Source organism: Stenella coeruleoalba, assembly GCF_951394435.1.
Source record: "Stenella coeruleoalba genome assembly, chromosome: 3".
Classification (NCBI taxonomy): Eukaryota; Metazoa; Chordata; class Mammalia; order Artiodactyla; family Delphinidae; genus Stenella; species Stenella coeruleoalba.
In genome coordinates, this window is record NC_137148.1 from 35,832,821 (window position 1) to 35,852,717 (window position 19,897).

Sequence of the window (19,897 nt, forward strand, 5' to 3'; positions counted from 1 at the left end):
ATCTTTATTTCTGATGGAAGCAGAGTACCTTGCTTATATCAGGTCTGCACATTTTTTGAATAATGAATTAATGAGTTAGTGAATTAATGGACTGAAATGAAATGAATGACTGTATTTTAAAATAGCATATTAGCTGATTTCTTGCCTACACTGTTAGTTCAGGAGGGAAAAAAGAATACTCAAATATCTGAAATATTTCTCTAAAACTTTATTCAAAGTTACTCACCTCACTGTTAATAAGGTGTACAGTTTATGCTCTGTGCCAGTATTAGTAGACCTGCCCATTGCCGGCAATGGACTTTGAGAAAACCCATTTCCTGACACCCCAAAAGTTAAATTACTCTTTTCAAAACATACCAAACTCCCAATACTTGCAGAAGTATTACATGCACCATTTTCCCACCAATCTTTAAATCTGAACTTAAGTTATTAATCTACATCCGTGGATGTTAAAATGAAGTCATTTTAACAAATTATGACTGTACAAATCAAAACACCGCTAGTTAATATTAGACAAAGAGTATTTTACAAACACTACATTACATATTACCTTGCAATCTGAAACTTACATTTTATATTTGTGTAAGTTTATTTTAGATAACTGAAACGTCACAGAATTCAATGGCAAATTTTAAAAAATTTAGTTCTGTACATTAGTTCCAACTATCTCTATTTTACAATCTATAAGGCTCATGTCATAGTTCAGCACCAAAAAGATCTACAAAACTGTCTAACCAGTCTTCTTATTTATTCCATACGATGGTTTTTGTTGGTTTTTTCTTTTTTTTTTTAAGGTGAAAGTCTGAAAAAATGCTTTATATATCCTACTTCCAGACCTTGAGAAGTGGGATACTTTTTGGCTGGTCATACTATGTAAAAACTTCGGTTGTACCTTTTAATTTTCATTGAACAGATACAAAAACCAAAAAGGATACTTACAACATGAGTTTCGGTTGTCAGTCTTTAAGTTGAATTTATAACACTGAAGCATCAGAAATAACCTAATAATAATGCCCTGCCCCTATCCTTCCTTTTTGTTTTAAATTTTTAAAAGGCAGACATAAAAATGTTTTATTTATTCTTCAAAATAAGGTGCAAAGAAGGATTGCAACCACCAACTTCCTCATACACAACTCCAATAACATCTCAATGTTGTTCCGCAAAATACACCTTGAACTGAGTCAGGAGCAGACCTAGAGTTACATCCATGTTTTCTATACCAGACGTCTGCTCAATGCCAGCATCTCTCTGTTCACAGAGGTCATTACAGTAACGCATCACTGCTGGCCTGGATTTAAAGCAACGGTTTTTAGAACTAGTGTAACTGTCCCAACTCTTCTCCTTCTTTAGGATTCATAAATTCTAGAAAAAGAGTATGTCTGTCTTGCCATTTTTAAACAGGGTTTGTGCACATCTCATTAAGACCACATTCCCTAAACCAGAAAGTTTTTTCAAAAACCACAGGAACTTTCAGTAATCTTGTTTGTTCAAAGTATAAAATTCTTACGTGTTTAAAAAAATTAAAATTGGAGACTAGTACCGTTGCTTTCTTCGCCAGAAGTGCACAATTCATCACACTACATTTAAAAACTAAGCTTCATGCATACAAATGGCCAGAGGGGTATGAAGTTTTACAGAGCCCTTAACATCATTCGAGTACATTAAGCATTGGCTAAACCACAACAGGAAGCATGTTAGGAAACTGAGCAAAGAGACTTTCCCAAGAACACGATAATTTTCCAGGCTCCATGTCAGTCACATAAAAATTGAAGCAACATGTAATCCTTTAAAATTGTCCCCAGACAACCCATTCCCCCAACCGTTCCCATACATACCCCCCGCCCCGAAGTCCTCCACCTCACAGAAGTATCTTAATGCTCCCCGTTACTGATGACAGCTGCTTCAGGTTCTGCTGCTGTTGCAGGGAGTCTTGGCACTTTCTTAGCTGGGCTTGGAATATGCTAAAATCAAAAGAAAAAAGTTGTTGCCTCTTAGTGTTTTTTTTAAGGAAGAGTCAAGTTGCTAATTAAAGTTCTAGTAGGAAAACTGATAGAGGGCAACTTTGGAGAGGCTTATGCTCAATATATATTCTATATAACTTTTCACGGAGGGAGCTAAATATCTCTTCTTTACTTTATGGTGAATTTATTATACAATTATCCGTGTAGCAAGAGAGAGGAAGGACACGGAGATCCACCATACCCAGTATTTCACTTGTCACATCTTGTGTTTGCAACTCAAACACTTGTGGCTTGACTTGCTACCTCGAGGAGCAAGACTATGCATTTAGCAAATCTGTGATGAGTGGATAAGATTAATAACTTCAGAGTTTTCAAAGTCCTCAGTCTGAAGGCTGGCTCTGATCCTGGTTAAGTCATTTAACTTTTTTCAGCCTCATCTCTAAAATGGGCACAGTATCATTTAGGTCAAGGGGGTTCTTTTAAGGATTAAATTTAAAAATTAAATTAAATTAATTAGAAAATGAAAAAAGTGGCTAGCAGCACGTAATAGGAATTCAAATCATAGCTATTTCTGTTCCTTCTTGACAACTGGAGACAGATTAGACAGTAGGCTGAGAGAAGGGATGTGAGGGGCTCAACATCCTGCCCCTACTTCATCTCTCACCAAGACACACACCACAGGTGAGCCTTCTCTCTAGATCAGTTTTCCTTTAAATTCTGGTATTGTTAACAAAACCTCGTATTTAGTGTGCACTTAAAAATGCTAATAATTTAACTGCAAAGCACTTTATACAACTGGAAAATGGCATAGCTAGAATCCAATACCAGAGCCCTGGCTCTGAATCACACTGCTTTATTGACATTCCTTTAAGTTGCTAAATCTCAGTTAGATCCCCTACGCCCTAAGATCTGGGGATAGAAATTTCTTACCCTGTCAAAGCCCAAACCAAACACAATGAGCTTTCTTTACCTCAGTTGCTGTGCTTGAATGCACAAGCCCTACGCCTTCATCCAAAGTGTCATCATTTGGAGAGGGGCGCCGAGCGTAAGTTCTTCTGTGCTTCTCATCTACTCGAACTAGGTACCATGTTCCTTCAAAGAGTGAGTCTATTGAACTCTGGGGAATATAGCTGACTAAAGGAAAGGCGGAGAATGTGAAAAATTAGTTATGACATACAGCTCATCTGGTAATAAAACTAAAGATAAAATTTGCTATTTCCCCATAATTTTCACCAGCATCAGGTACGTACCGAATACCGCCTAGATATCTGGACTAATCTGACACATCACATGTTGAATGCTATTAGAGCCCTCCAATAGGCTTCTGGGTATGTATCAACAATTTAATATTTTTACCCAAGTGATGAGTGTCCTCTCGGAGCTTCATGTTTTCAGCAAAGACATCTGGTGCCACGCAAGTTCTTGAGTCAAGCCTTGATTTAAGATCACACAAGCTTGCTATTATTTTATCAAGAGCAGACCCTAAAACAGCAAATAATTCCAACATTAAAAGACTAAAAATAGCATGCCAAAAGCCTGAACAAAATGTTGCCAAATGAAAAAAACAACTTTGCATTTCTTCAGAACTACTGGCTATTGTTTAGTTAAAAGATAAGCTGTTATTTATTTGGCACAGCTTCCGCTGACCTCTCACTAAATGTTTGTTCCGTATCAGCCAGTAGACAAGCTAGGAAATAGGTGGGATTTGAAACTATAAATAACTTGTCTACAGTCAACCTACAGTACAGTTTTAGAGTAATGCCAAGTCTTCCATCAGTTTTTCTCCATATTTTTGCTCCTCCCTGCTCAGGGAAGGCACAAAAGTGTCCTTAATACAGCTAAGACCATACCCTTATAAACATTAGACAACTCAGTAAACCAACCAAGAAATGGCCTGGTATTATTCACTCATATGATCAGACTCAGTCATTGGTGTGAAGACTCAAAAGCCACCTGCCTTAAATAGGTATGCTTCCCTTTCTCTACCTACGTCCCCTGGCTACATATCCTTTAAAAATGAGATAAAAGAGAAAATAAAGTTACTTGCCAAAGAAGGAAAGGTCACACTATGCCATTAGAAAAAAAAAGTTTCAGCTGATTATACATTTTTTTCTGACTTGGAAGGAAGGAAAGATATTCTGACTCAGACATAATCCTGCCCTTTACCCAGTTAAGGCAGATTTTCGGAGAGTATGTTGAAAGAAGTAATGAAGATTAAAATGTCATAATGATCTATGGGACAGATTCAAGCACTCACTTGAGAAGCCTGCTAAGTCAACCTTACCACAGTAGGTTCTCAAGACATTCTTGTTGAAAGACTCAGCATTTACCTGGTGTGGCATCTTGTGTAACTTTGAGGGAGTACAGAGTGGCAGCTAAACCAGAACCATAAGAGAACACACCAATCCTCTTTCCTGCCAGCTGCTGAGGTGAGTACCTGTGTAGGAGGGAAAAAAACATTAAAAAGCTCAATTGATCCAACTACAATGGGTGGAAAACCACGAGTTGGAATAAAATTCATCCTAGGCCTAGGGATCTAACCTAAAGCTTTACTATTACAGTAAGCAGACCGAAAACAAGAATTCTCATCTCTCTGGGAATGATGGGGTTTTTGAAAGTTATCATGTCCTAATGTAAGGTATTTGCCAGCTGGGGTTCAACTGTAGGTCAAGAATAATAAAACCAGGACTTCCCTGGTGGTGCAGTGATTAAGAATTCACCTGCCAATGCAGGGGACACGGGTTCAAGCCCTGGTCTGGGAAGATCCCACATGCTGCAGAGCAACTAAGCTCATGCGCCACAACTACTGAGACTGTGCTCTAGAGTCCGCGAGCCACAACTACTGAGCCCACGTGCCACAACTACTAAAGCCCGCGCTCTGCAATAAGAGAAGCCACCGCAATGAGAAGCCTGCCCACTGCAACAAAAAGTAGCCCCCACTCACCGCAACTAGAGAAAGCCTGCATGCAGGAACAAAGACCCAACACAGCCAAAAAATAATAAATAAATAAATTTATTTAAAAAAAAAAAAGAATAATAAGGCCATGAGAACAATAGTCAGGAAAGCAAGTATGAAATTAAATACTCTGGAATAATTGTACCCTCATCCCATATGTCCTTCAAGTCAATAGACAATAGGCTAGAGAGCCTGGAAATAAAATACCATTCTGTGACCTGCCACCAACATGCCTGACACCAGATCTGGTCTTCGAAATCTAACATCTCCGAACGAGGGGAGTGAATCAGCGGAAATTTATACTTACTGTGCAAGAACGGAAGCAAGGGAGCCATACACTGAGGATGTGTACATATTTCCATTTTGATTTGACACAAGCAAAGATGCCTTTGTTTTCTGATTGAAGAGTTCTGAACTAGCCTTCATAAATGCCTTTTCCACATCTCTATCGAAGTAGGTATCTTCTAACTTAACATCCCTGAAAGATTTAGAAAAAAGAAAATCTTACGTTATTCAAAGACTGTATTTTTATTATATTACTTAGTGGACCTAACTATAAGTGTGTATGATTCTGATTTCCCATTTATTAAAAACCAAGTAGCAGTATGCTAATTGCTAGGTAAGATATAACAGTTGTACATATATGGTCCTTTTTCTGAAAGGTTTTTTAATCAAATTAAAACAACATAATTCTAATGGGTTAATAACCCACTAAAGCTGTCATCACCAAACAGAATATACTACTATTTCAAGTCCATAATAATGTCCATTTAGTTAGAAAAGTCACATTATAGGAGCCAAGTCTTAAAAAGTTGAATAGAATTTTATCAGAAGGAGAAGAGACACAGGAAAGGAGAAACAGAATGAGTCTAACAGGTATAGCATACTAGGAGGCCCTAGAAGTGGGGAAAACGTGGAAGGAGTATGAAAGCAGACGTCAGCAGTGGCTATGCGCAGGATGGATACGGGCACAGGGGCTCGGGAGAGGCAGGGAGAAGAGTTAAGAGGCTGCTGTATAAATACAGACACTTGTGGAGCTATATTATTATGGTGACAATGGCAACAGATCTAAAAAGAGGAAATCAGAAAATCTGAGCAGAAATGACTAAAGAATTCATGTAGGTAAGCGACCACCTCTCTGGGACTCAGCTTCTTCAGTGATTACATAAATAGGTTAGACAAGATGACTTCTTTTGACTAAAATTTTCATGTCTGTACAAATATTGGTTTCACAGATATAAAAAATACTCTCACATAGAAGGGAAAAAATCATAATTCCTCTTACCCAAAGGCTTCCAGGCCACTATAGATACTATTTTTATCTCTGTTCTGGTCATTAAGGAAGTCATTCAGCAACATCCGAGCTACAGATTTCTGAACCAGTTTACAATAGGGTGAGTGGAAGATCATGAAACCAAAATCATTCAAGGTGAAATCTCTATCATTTCCCTCTGAAAGAGAAATCCAAAGAAATTATGAAATTCATTTAAGCCACTAACTTTTGAAGTTTGATTTTAGAACAGGGCTGGGATGTTTTTATATCTTTAAGCAGCAACCAAAAATACACTGTATAATGAAACATCTCTATAGTTTAAAATGTTTATCAAAAAGACATCTAGAAATAGAACAATATACACTACTGTATTACTGGTTTTCAAACTGAACTATCACAACCCATTAGTGGGTTGTGTAATCAATTTAGTGGGTCAGGGCCAGTATATATTTTTTTAACCTTAATAATTAAGAGGTTTTTGTTTGTTTGTTTGTTTGTGCTTTGTTTTTAATGAAACAGACTAGAGTAGAAAATAGCAAACTGTATAACCCGCAGCATGGGCAGGAAATTTCATGACACTTTAGTTTCCATTTAACTGCACATACAATGTAAAGGATACGTTTTACTGTGGGTCCTAGTAAAAAGTTAGAAAATCATTGTATTGTTAAATACCGGCAAACAGTATGATATTTTACATACTTCAAGAATGCTTCTTATGCAAAGCCACTATGTTACCTAATATCTGTTATTGAATATTATTTTTACCCCAAAGTTGGACTATGGAAAAAGCATACTTTATATGATATGGTGTGTTTTAATAGCATTAATTCGAATACTGTCCTTCTCAGTACCTCAAGAACTTTCTCAGGGTTAAAGATGGAGATTGATGATGACACGAGAAAAGCAAGTATGAATTCACAGCTCAAGTGCAAAAAGACTATGTGGGCAGGGGGATCACTTTGGTATAATTTATTTTCTTTAGAGTTTTCTTCAGATCACAGTTGCAAACTAAAACCTTGTGAGAATACCTCTCTCAGAATATGTACAAAATTCAAGTTACTTTCTTTTACCCTGCTTTTGATTTTCTTACTGGGGGTAAGTCATCCTAAGTATTTGTATAGAAATACACTACATTTGGAAAGTTTACCTGTTCTCTTAAATTACACATTCCCAGAAACTATGGGAAAACTATGCTATTTGGTGGGTGAGAAAGAAATGGTTTAAGGAGACACTAATGAAGGATGCCCAAGAAGTAGTTTCTCACTAAAGACAGTCGGCACATTATACTGCCTTCAACAGATAACAAAACCGAGGAAAATAGATAAAGCCCACCTTTCTGCCACTGGGCATAGATCTTCTTGCGGTAGACAGAATAGCAGCGGTCTAATGCACTGAGGTAGCACTGAATGGACAGTTTTCCATCTACTATAGGATATTCAGAAAGCATATCAGGCTTGTAAAAGTCATAGGCATGTTGCATATGTGTCCCACGAAGTCCTATTAGAACAAAAAAGAAAGAGGTCCATGTATCTCTGCTTTCTGATGTATGTTAGTAAGCATATTGCATCATCTGGGAACTTCCCTTTAATCTAGTCAACTCACTACTCACAGAAGAGAAGTCACAAGGTGAAACCAATATGTAATTCAAATGAAGCATAACAATATCCACGGACAGGCCTAAGACCCTTTGGATACACAACATTTTATGCAAGTTTCATATACCTAACCAGGAGATCATAACTGCTCTACTGAACTGAAAACAAATTATTGTATGACTATGGCTAAGTTATGTCTCCCAGTTATTACTTAAACCCAACTTAAACCCATTTTACTCCTCTGTAAAGTGGGGATGACATCACTTACCTCATACAATTGCTATGAAGACTAAATATAATACACATAAAGCACTTAGCAGGTAGTGCCTGCATTTAATGATCACCAAGTACTAGCTTCTATTTTTATTTTCAAATTTCTCAGCATATTGTACAAATTAAAAAAAATGCTTTCCCAGACACTCACCTCGTTCAAAAATTAAAGGAGCATTAGGCCCAATTAGCATAGCAACGGCTCCAACTCCACCTGTAGGTCGAGCATTTCCTGTGGCGTATACAGCAATATCCCCTGCAACTACCATGGCATACCGTCCTGAAAAATATTTTGTATTATATACAAGAATGTGATCAACACTCTAAATATCATACATATAAACCGAATCTGTTATATTTTCCCAGAATATCCTTTCCCCATCTTTGGTAAAGAAAAAAAAAAATTCTGACTAAATTTTGATAGATAATTTTGTCCTACATGATAAAGATAACCAATTCATAATTCAGATAAGCTGAAAGTCATAGCTATCTTTCTGAACATGTTCAAACAAGCATAACTGGTAAGTGTGCATACGGCATTAATTAAAGGTCATTTGGGCGTTTTCACCTTCAAGGAGAGTTTCTTTGGAATAATATGTAACATACCATCCCAAGAGCTGGACTCAATCCAGTTAACAGCATTGAAGACAGCAGCTGTGCCTCCATAGCACGCATTAGTTGTGTCTATTCCTTCTATATCCGTATTCCCAGACTCTTCAAAGAGCTGCATCAAATTCGTCTTCACTGACTTTGATTTGTCGATGATTGTCTCTGTTCCAACTTCTAGCCGCCCAATGCAATCATAAGAAAGGCTATTTCTCTCCATAAGATTCTGGACCACAGTCATGCAAAGAGAGTTGATATCTTCTCTATCTGTGCAGAAGCCCATCTTGGCCTGGCCCAGGCCAATAGTATACTTTCCAGCATCTACACCATCATATTTTTCCAACTCTGCTTGATCAACATATTGAGAAGGAAAATAGATCTCAAGGGCAACAATCCCCACATCTTTTGGCCAGCAGGCTTCTGTGTTCAAAGGAAGTGACCCAGGCATGGTGAAAGAACTTTAGAAAGAAAAACAGAAAAAACATTGTTGTAGATTATAGGTTGCAGACTGTCAGGTTCAAACTTAAGAAATCAACATTGAGACTTTCATTATCACCTAAAATATTAATTTCTAAGTTTAGTTTACTTAGGGGGTCAATTTTAATATGTGAAAGTAGTAATTATAGTATGACTGGAGTTATTATTAACTCCATTATTATTTAAAATTATCATCTTTTAGGGACTTCCCTGGTGGTCCAGTGGTTAAGACTCCACGCTTCCACTGCAGGGGGCACAGGTTCAATTCCTGGTCGGGGAACTAAGATCCTGCATGCCCCAGGGCAAGGCCAAACAAAACAAAAAAATTATCATCTTTTAGAAAGGCTTGCACTTTATTCAGAGCTGGATATATTTTGATTTAAAATATGATTATTAGAGGTAAAGAAAACTCAAATAAGATTCTTCTATGTTGTAAAGAACTGTAAGATAAAATACAATGACAATTTAGTAATAAGGCCCACAAATCAGAAGTCAAGTATCTGATCTATTCCTGGCCCCTCAAAAAGTTTAAAAAAAGTCATTCATTCATTTATCATAGGTATATTGATTATTCATAGCTATTGACTTTATGGGACTTTAAAACTGTTAGAACAAACAATATTGCAGTCTTTATTGATCTAAACAATACCAGTAAGTAGAAAAGCCACACTGTCAAGTCTACCATAGCAATCTACTCAAGGCCCCTGCTATTATAATCCCAGCTTTCCAAAGAAGCCCCACCCAGAACCCAAATGATTAAAATTTAAAGCAAAGACAAGTTTCTGGACCCATAACAGTCAAAAGTCAATATTCTATACTTTCTACAGCTGGTGTATAGGCAATAAATGATCTTAAAATCACAAGGTTATCACTTAGCTTCTAAATCAGGCAAAAAAACCCCAAAACAGATTCAAATTTGAAAACTGATAATCCACACATTATTTGTGTGGCATCTTAGATAACACCTCTTAAAACAACGCTTTCTGTTTGAAAAAGGGCCTTAAAAAGTTGGACTGTTGCCACACTGTAAACTAGTGTCTATATTTATTTACCAACAGTAAAAAGTTGGTAGCCACTAGTTGCTAGCCTCAACACTCAAGAGTGTTGCTATGGCCTACGGGTAAGTCACATAACCTATCAGAGCCTCAATTTCTTTAGAGGTTGTATCAATCAGAAAAAGAGAAATTATTCTAGATATTTCTAACAGAGGAGGATTTAATACAGGGAAATGGTTACCAACTTGTTGGCTGGGCTAGAGGAGCAAAGGGGAGGAAGGTGGTTGCTATTCAGACCCCATGAGCTCACATTCCTACTGAGGCTGCCAGAGCTCCTGGTCCCAGCACCTCTGCTGCTGAGGTAGAGCCAAAGCCCCACACTCTTGCTGCTGCTGCCACTGACAAAAGGCAAATCCTGTATCTATGTCATTTGTCCTCTGCCACTCTGCCAACTCAGGTGTAGCATTAGGGATAATGAAATTACAGACTATTGCCATAGTGCGTTGCTAATTATTGAAATCTTGAGAAAATATCTAAAGCAGAGAAGCTGTCCTTAAATCATGAGATCTACCCTTAGCCCATAGGTTATCAAGGTATGAGTATAGTAAAACCTGAAAAATAAGCACCTGGAAATATAATCACAAGATCTAAGTCAAAGGTCTTAAGAAAATCTTCCTTCTAAATACAAGAATTTTTCATGAAAATTTTGTCTCAATTATTCACACATATCCTGGGTTGCAATTGTGGATTCCTTCCTGAGGGTCATAGTCAGAAAAGTTTGAGAGTCACCATTTTACACAGTCACTGGTGCTCTGTGGAGAATGGATCTGAGTTAGGAAGTTGATACAGAAGCCCAATGAGATGTAGGTCATTAACTAGATCAATTACTACACGAAGAGTAAAGGAACAGCTTCAAAAAAATATGGAAGCAGAAAACTGGCAGAAATTGTGACTGACTAGATAGTAGGAAAAGGATGAAGTACTGAGGATGACTTCAGATTTCTAGCCTCCACTGTTTTATTTCTTGACAGAATCACTCACTGTCAGATACACAAGTGAACAGAGAAGCACCTCTCCAGTTTGTCCTATCTTTCCCCTGTTCCATGCAAACCCATCAATTTTATGATAATCTAAACTCTGCTACACTGAAGTTGAAATGAAGACATAAAGGGACTATCTAATATGTCATAAGGCAGATTCTAAGTTTATAGTAAATAGGTTAAAGTCCTCTGCATAGTCCACAGAAAAAAACTCAACTAGTGTTAAAAACAAAAACACAGTCCACATACTTATAGAAGAACCCCTCCTATATGCTACCCTTTAAGTCACCAAAGCAGAGGCAGTAGGATTAACTACCTTCCCAGCCTTTCCCACAAGGTTAACCTTTACATTCTTTTCAACTCTTCAAACCGCTCTAAACATGCTGAGGACAGTATAATTTTCCCTGCCTGGCCCAACAGCTTGCAGTGCTGTTGGAAATAAAATGGACAAATATGTATATAATCTTCTGAAGATATAAACCAGTTTATGAAAAGCCAGAAAGAAGGCTTTAATTCCAGAATTACTCCGTATTTACCATAATCTAACTAGCTCTGATCAGTCACTGCTATATGGTACTTACTAAGTAAGGTGTAACTCTATTTTTAAGCCTCCTAGAGTTAAATAAGTGACTTGTTTCATTTGAGGGGAAAAAAAGGTAGCTAAACTAAAATAGCCCATACCCATCAGAGCGACTCATGAAAGCGAATCATGCCTCTGATCTTGATGTGGAAAAAATTTTTACATTGTCTGAACTCAGTCAATATTGCTCGTTCTCTGAGGATTTTTGACAGCCAAGGTGTTTTCATTACATTCCTGGTAAAACACCATCTAATTTGAAATATTTACCTTTTGGTTGAAATTGAGGGAGAGTGAGAAAAGTAGAAAAAAAGAGAGAAATTAATACAGGGAGTAACTGCCTTCATGGCATTTTGAACAACAAAAAGATTGATATAGTTTAGGGTCTATAATCTTTACTTTTAACTATCCTGTTGTGTGCTCTTATGTTGTGCTCTCAAATGCTCTCTGAAGTAGGCCAGAAAAATTAGAAAAGGAGAAAAAAAAGGCCAGCTAAAGACCTGGTATGTTCACATTATAGCATTAACTTTAGTCAAAGAATGGGATATTCTGGTTAATTCACTATTCTAAATATCACAAAAATTTTCTAAATAGAATACAGTTTAAACATCTGACAGTTTAAAAATTACCTGCATGTATTCTTAATCTTTTGAAAAAAGCAGGCTCATAAGAGGAGCTCCATGGTAATACAAGAAAGCAATAGCTTCAAATATTTAGATTATTGGTTCAAACACATTTGTAACCACTGTCCAATCTTACATAAACATTCAATCTACAGCCCTGATGGATATCTTTCGAGGCTGTAATTCAGAAAGCACTATTGGCACACATGCTTACCTGTGATTGTTTCTGACTAAGCAGTTTATACGGTTACATTTTATTATCTAGATTTTTTTCTCTTATGAGTGAACGCTTATTTTTAAGATTAGTTTCTAGATTTTAAACATTAGTCTCACAAACACAAAATCAGTCTCCTGAAGCATTATGGCATTAACTAATGGTTAAAGACAAGGTGTAATCCTAGCATGGGTTTTAAGAATGTGTGGTGTACACAAATGGTTATTTGTCTCAGGATAAAAATTAAATTTCCCCCTTCCATTAGAAAGGAGCACTTTCCGTTAGCAGCATGACAGGATGCCATACCTGTGCGAGGGATAAAGAACGGCAGTCTCCAGGTCTGTCACTCTGTTTCCTCCTTCAGGCACTAGGAATTTCAAATAAGAACCTCTTTTAAAGTCATAAATCACCACACAAATTCAAATAATGACTCCAATTCAAAGTGAGTTCAAAGAAACATTTCCTTGTCCAATTACATTATGTAGAACAGAGTTTGACTTTGCTTAGAAAAAATGGTACTTAAGGCTTATAAAACATTTTTCTCCTTATCTTATTAGCTCTTACAGTGGTAGGTTCGATCCTGGTAATGAACTGACGTGAGTAGTTCTATCACTGATTCAGGCTTTAAACCAAATATGATGCTGGGAGAGTTGTAGTCTTCTTTACTAAATTAGGGTTTTCAAGAATTGGGGGAAAGGAATATAAATGAGTTGTACTAGGCTAATAAATTTCTGGAGTAAAGAGGCTTACATATTCAAGAGCTTGCTCTGCACTTGGGAGTTTGTGACTTGAACAATTTGTGCCTCTCTGAGCTTCAATTTCCTCATCTGTAAAATGGAGCTAATACCTGCCCTCCCAGTTCATTGTGAAAGATGGTTGAGAAGATAAAATATGTGAATAATATAAAGCATTTACTATTATCCTAGCTCTCAGTATTTTTCAAACAAAATATGTATCTTTCTAGCAAGACCTAATTATCTTCATTTATTTAATCTTACGCTCCTAGTTTTCAACATGGTCACTTTCACCTGCCCCAACCTTTTAGAAAGTGATTTTCCCCTTAGTGCTTGGTTAAAAAGGTAGTTATTTGATATCAAGACCAAGGAGCATTAAGCTTTATCATCATTTAAATTATGTGGAAACAAAATGATGTGGAAACAAAATGCTTTGGAGCATTTTCCTCAGTCCACCTGTTTTGAAGGGTTGTTACTTGAGACAACAGGTCCTGTTTAACGCAAACAATTAATTACCTTTGCTCTCTATTTAATTGTTGGTGAATATAGCATCCGCCCTTGCCTGATTAACTGGAGACTACCCTCAGCTGCTGTTTAGTAACGCTTTACTTCTTTTACACGATTAGATCATTTAAGAGCTTAGAGACTTAGTTCCTTTCCCTTCATTAAGTTCACCACCCCCATCCCATAAATCGATACTGAGGTTTGTGGGAAAAGACTTCTATATTCCAAAAAACCTCCGATTCCAGGATGATATATACATTTTGAGAAAATAACTTTTTGTTCCTTATTCTCTCAAATTATCCCTTTGTAATCTGCAAATTAAGCATTCCATGGGGACTAGTTCTCACTGGTGGAGGGGGGGCGGGGACATGATTCCTTCTTAAGTGTTGAGACTATTTAAATAACTTAATAATATTTCTTCTTGAAACCACATTTGCATATGCATTTGACACTATTTTCATCAAGGACATTTCTCTTGAACTGACAATATTCCCTCTTTCAATTTTGATTATTTAAACTGGGGAGGGAGGTTAGGTGGGAAGGCAGAGAGAGCAGGAGGGAGAAGGGAGAAAGAGAACTCCAGCGCACAAAAGAAAGCAAAGAAAGACAGAAGAAGAAAGAAGATTCACAGAGGACTGCCATGTTACTTAAGCTCTCAGGAGAAAGAGAGGCCTGGAGTCCAGGAAAGGAAATGGAGCAATCAATGCCACTTTGGGGAAGAGTCAATCAGAAAGGGATTAGGCTTTCCACTCTCTTCTGCAATTGCTAGGAGCGTTCTCTATCCTGACTAAAACAGCAGTGCCAAAGTCTCAAGCAGGTCATCAGCTTATTTCTAACAGAAGGTCTTTTCAGAGCAAGTGATAGAGGGAAGCAGCGTGGCTCAGACAGCAGTTTATGAATCACAAGCGGCCGGGCAGGTTATCACAAAGCATGTTTGGAGGAGACTCCTGAGCTGAAATATAGGCGTTTCGAGTTTGGCAAAGATTAAAACTGAAGAATGATAAGACGGCCTAGGGCCAATCAACTTTCTCCTGGGGTTTATTCAGTGTTCTGAATTCCTCCTTCTGGCTCCCTCGTTACCCTTGATTCAAACAAATGGTCGGAGAAGTTCACCCAGTACACATTTTGGTACACGATAAACCACAAGCAGTTACCTGCTGATCTTTTTCACTATTACAGGAGAGAAATCCAGGAATCCTTTTTAACTGAGAATGACCCTTTCCTCCTTAGGAGCAAGCAAGCAAAACTACTGTTAGGAAAGCCTTGCCCACACCTGTACAACTCTGGTCCAGTTCCCTAAGTAAAAATCACAGACACCCTGCCTCCCCCCAGAGGGACTGGTCTGCTTATCAGAGATTCTACTCATATTTCAAGGTCCTGTTTTAAGCTCCCTCTTCCAGGAAGGTTTCCTAGAGCTTTCTAATCAGGGCCCTGCACTCCTACAGCAGGTATGTCATTCACACCTACACTGAAGCCTTCATATTCTACTCTCAATGGAAAACTAGTTATTGGCAGTCTTCTTAAGAATACTGGATACTTAGACTCCTATTGGGAGAAGGGCTATATTTTGATTCTTTTGAAATCCCTTTTAGACCTTGGAGTAAAGGGCACACAGAATTGCTATTTTTTTTTTCTTTTCCCATATCTCTTCCCGCTTGCGTCTCCCTCCCTCCCACCCTCCCTATCCCACCCCTCCAGGCAGTCACAAAGCACCGAGCTGATCTCCCTGTGCTATGCGGCTGCTTCCCACTAGCTATCTACCTTATGTTTGGTAGTGTATATATGTCCATGCCTCTCTCTCGCTTTGTCACAGCTTACCCTTCCCCCTCCCCATATCCTCAAGTCCATTCTCTAGTAGGTCTGTGTCTTTATTCCTGTTTTACCCCTAGGTTCTTCATGACATTTTTTTTCCCTTCAATTCCATATATGTGTGTTAGCATACGGTATTTGTCTCTTTCTGACTTACTTCACTCTGTATGACAGACTCTAGGTCTATCCACCTCATTACAAATAGCTCAATGTCATTTCTTTTTATGGCTGAGTAATATTCCATTGTATATATGTGCCACATCTTCTTTATCCATTTGTCTGTGGACACTTAGGTTGCTTCCATCTCCTGGCTATTGTAAATAGAGCTTCAATGAACATTGTGGTACATGACTCTTTTTGAATTTTGGTTTTCTCAGGGTATATGCCCACTAGTGGGATTGCTGGGTCATATGGTAGTTCTATTTGTAGTTTTTTAAGGAACCTCCTTACTGTTCTCCACAGTGGCTGTATCAATCTACATTCCCACCAACAGTAGAATTGCTATTTTTTGAGGGGCTGAATTTGGAGTTATAATTAGAGGAAAAATCTTTTAGATTCAAGTACGCAATAGCAGCAGGCCTCATTACTGAGCTCTTCTCACTATCACTTTCAACATGAGCTGCAGCACCAAACAGTGTCCAGAAGTTTAAGAAAATTGGCGTTCTACTGCTGCTGTTCAAAGCAAATGGTAGGTTTCAATTATTCCTTGAAAAATGTAAGGAGTTCAAATGGAATCAGAAGAGAACATTTGTTGGTCTTATAATCATTCCCAAATGCACACACACCCAACCACGAACCCTGCAAAGATGAAGCCTGTGAGCTTTGGAAGATTAGCTTCTCCTCTACTGCTCTCACTACACTCAGTTAACAGCAAGTGGACATCACCACAAGCTAAGCTTTTAGGGTTGACTAAATTATTAGGAATTGAGTCCTACCACCCTCCCATTAGATTGGGTAACATGTTTTTAATCTAACATTTTTTTACCTATATGTCTTGAGAAACAAAAATATCACACCCTTCTATGATATTTGGTTTCTTTTAATAACCCAGCATAAAATTATGACTCTATATTCCTTTCCAAATGAAACTAAATAGAGATTCTGATATATAGCCCATCAAGCTCCTCCATCCACAACCCCAGTGCATCTCCCTGCATTCAGTTCCACTGACTTACCACTGTTTTAAATAATGCTAGGGTACCCACGAAACACACATTACACCAATATCAGGGTTTTGCATTTCCTGTGAGAAAAGCTATCTAAAATCTCAATCAAAAAAAATCTCAAAATCAATCCCACAGTTACGAGAAACAAGATGTAAAAGCATCCTGGAGGAATATTTAAGAAAAAAACAAAATGAAAAACAAGGCCCAGGATTAGTCTAACAGATGACGTGGCCTTCTATGGCCCTAAACATAATACCATTTAGCTCTCCCCGTCGGAAACACCTTCTGAGAACTAGGGTTACTGACTAAACTAGAATTGAACTGAACTCGAACTGATTTACGGGCAAACTTACAAACTTAGGAGAGAGACCTACAAAGTTTAGACACACAGAAAAGAAAGTCTTTCTCCTTTCCCATAAGATATGCTATCCCTGCCCTCCGTATCCACAGAAAAATAACTGAAATTTTAAACATAAAGAACACAAACTGCTTAGATGTCTCAAGCTGCAAAGAACCATTTGGCAAAGATACAGGTTAAGGACTTTCAATTAGTCTTCTAACAAATCTGTGCAATAAAAGTCCAAACTCCACCTCAGAAGGAAAAATCTGCTAACTATACAGGCACTTCCATTTGTCTCAATCTTGTCATTTACCTTGCCATTGTTTTTCATGATTCATCCCTGAAACAGAGCAAATGTTACTCAGCAGCAGCCAGAACACATCATCCACTGCAGCAGTTTGGCAAGAGCATCAGCAGGAGGGCAGAGTTGCAGCAGAGGTGAGCAAAGAAGCCTGTGATGCGCTAAACCAAGGCCACGGGGCGAGCATGACCAGCCGGGCCAGCCTCACTTTACCTGTTGTCCAAATCTCTCTCTCCTCCAGGCTGGGTCAGAGTAATTCTTTCTCTACCACTGGTCAGGGCAGGACACACGTTTTTCAAAGACTCCATATACCAAGCTTTGAAATGTCCTTGGTTCAACCCAAACCTATTGTGGGTGAAGACCCTGTGCTTGCCTGCCCATTACATCATCATAGCAAGTCTGGTTGGTCCTGAGGCTACTGGCAGGAGGGAGATACGGAATTTCAAAACACCGAGGAAACCTATATATATATCTTAATGGGCATTAAAAATATGGAGGCGGGAAGGTGGGAAGCAGGAATCTGTGATACCTGAAGCAAGCACAGACGGAAGCAGTCAAGAATTCAAAGTACTCAACCAGGTTAGACCACGGTTGTGATGCTTTCTCGCACCTGAGCTAGGGACGAAGAGTAATGCTGCCCACTTCCCTTTCTCCCAGCAACTCTCTATCTGTGGCAGGACACACCCCCTGCCAACCTACAAGCCTCCATCTAAGCGTGATCTTCCCCATCCTTCGGCGTCCACCCCTAAGCCAAGGCTCCGGGGACACCCTGACAGTCCAACTCCTTTCTCGTCCCCCTCATGTGGGCCCCCCCATCCCCTCAAGGCGGTCACAGCCACTCCCCTGGCACCTCCAGCTCCTATGTCATCAGAAGCCTAGCCCTCAATGCCCTCTCTCCTTCTCCCCTCTGCGACTCGCCTGCCCACATCAGTGGCCCCGGCCGCTCCTAGGACCCACCGCGGTCGGCCCCAGGTCCCTGACAGGGGACGCCCTGCACGGCCCCCGCTCACGGTGCCCCATCTTCCCAGGCTAGGTCCACGCCTCAGCCCAGACCCTGGCGGAACCGGAGCTCCCTCAGGCCTAGTCAAGGACACGGATCCGCTGGGCCCTCACCCTGCTCGCAGGGCCTCAGCAGCCCAGGTTTCTTCCTCCACTCGGGACACTCACCGAAATGTGAGCGGGCAGTGGCCGTGGAAAAGGAACGACCAACGAAGATGCAATCCGCGGCGCCTCCCCTCCCCACCAGCTTTATAGCCGCCGACCCACCAGACTCCGGCACGGCCCGGAGTCGGTGGGAGGTGGGACCATGGACCTAGCAGCCAATCGTGACCGGCAGAGTAGGCCGGTAGCGCCCGCCTCCCTGTCCGGTTTCAACCAATCCGAAGGAAACTAGAGGCGGGCACTCGCTGGGGTGTTCCCTCGTGGCTGGAAGGGCGGGGGAAGGGGCGGGGTCAAAACCAGAGGGCCGAGGAAATGGGGTGAGAGAGTGACGTGTGGTGGCCCGAGAGCCGGGCTACCAATGACAGAGCAGCGAGAGACGGCGAGAGCCAACGGGAGCGGAGTGAGAGGTTCTCCGGCCAATTGGAACCCAGTGAGAGGAGATGTGAGCCAATGAGGCCTCCACGTCCCACCACTGGGGAGAGATGGTCAAGTGTGGAAGGCAAGTTGGTCCCTGCTGGAGAGTCTGTCAGGTTGCCTAGCAACCAGAGCTAGGCTTCACCTGTAAAATTTCTGAAATACTTGATTTGAATTCAATCTTAACGTTTTCTAGTTTCCCAGAGCATCCAAGTGTGCCTGCATGACAAATTGGAGCAGAATACGTCACCAAGAATTTGTAATTTTGTAAATATTCTAAATACCAGATTTGCAGATACTCAATATTGTTACCTCTATACAAACTAACTAAACCTAAAACAGGATGGTTTGGGATTAGACACCAATGAGGAGGGTAAAGGGCCTTGCCTACGCAGGGAGTTGGTCCTGATTCTAGGATTTTTGCTAGCCCATATATTCTGAAGGAAGGGGCTCCACATGGCCCATTCCCCACTGTATTTTCTGAGCTTAATATGCGGTAGTTGTCTAATTAAAGGTTATTGAAAGAAGGAAGGGGTCCCATAATTCTCAGTATAGCAAATCCACAGGATAAGCACTGCCTAGTTCCCCCAGAAGATAGAGAGGAGCAATTCAAGCTGGAGGAAATCACTGAAACACTGTTTGGGAGAATCCAAAGGAGGATGATTATGGCCTTAAATTAGACTCTGCGTCATCTTCTCAAATAGAGAAACTGTAGCACTTAGCTTTGGTAGGAGATCATGACAGGTTCAGAGTTGTTTGTATCTCTGTCCCCCTTGGTTTCATTATGACCCAGGAACGCTATTGATAAGGGGTCACTGATGATTCTATGCATCACAGAATTACTTTTATGTGAAATTCATTATCCACTATAGATACTAACC

At 39.6% G+C, this 19,897-nt stretch overlaps 1 protein-coding gene across 3 annotated transcripts; it reads right to left on the bottom strand.

Moving 5' to 3' along the window:
• Window positions 1-212: 212 nt before the first annotated feature.
• Window positions 213-18,731, bottom strand: HMGCS1 (3-hydroxy-3-methylglutaryl-CoA synthase 1). Of its 3 annotated transcripts, XM_079918319.1 has the most exons (11): window positions 18,609-18,731; window positions 12,894-12,954; window positions 8,662-9,119; window positions 8,210-8,335; window positions 7,523-7,687; window positions 6,203-6,368; window positions 5,225-5,395; window positions 4,292-4,398; window positions 3,318-3,443; window positions 2,932-3,095; window positions 213-1,961 (listed from the first exon to the last, which is right to left on the bottom strand). In XM_079918319.1, the coding sequence occupies exons 3-11, from the start codon at window positions 9,107-9,109 to the stop codon at window positions 1,872-1,874; spliced, it is 1,563 nt and encodes a 520-aa protein (XP_079774445.1). In that variant the 5' UTR covers window positions 9,110-9,119; window positions 12,894-12,954; window positions 18,609-18,731; the 3' UTR covers window positions 213-1,871. The 3 variants fall into 3 exon arrangements, with proteins under 3 accessions (XP_079774445.1, XP_079774443.1, XP_079774444.1); XM_079918317.1 differs by lacking the exon at window positions 12,894-12,954 and having other exon boundaries at window positions 18,609-18,729; XM_079918318.1 differs by lacking the exons at window positions 12,894-12,954; window positions 18,609-18,731 and adding an exon at window positions 18,555-18,599.
• Between the last annotated feature and the right edge of the window lie 1,166 nt (window positions 18,732-19,897).

Excerpts from the sequence above, each read along its gene's own strand:
- HMGCS1 (XM_079918319.1), bottom strand. The coding sequence starts at position 9,109 with ATGCCTGGGTCACTTCCTTTGAACACAGAAGCCTGCTGGCCAAAAGAT. Across the intron at positions 8,336-8,661 it reads TGAGTCCAGCTCTTGGGATG|GACGGTATGCCATGGTAGTT; the intron begins GTATGTTACATA and ends AATATTTTTCAG. Across the intron at positions 4,399-5,224 it reads CTTGCTTCCGTTCTTGCACA|GTACTCACCTCAGCAGCTGG; the intron begins GTAAGTATAAAT and ends CCTCCTACACAG.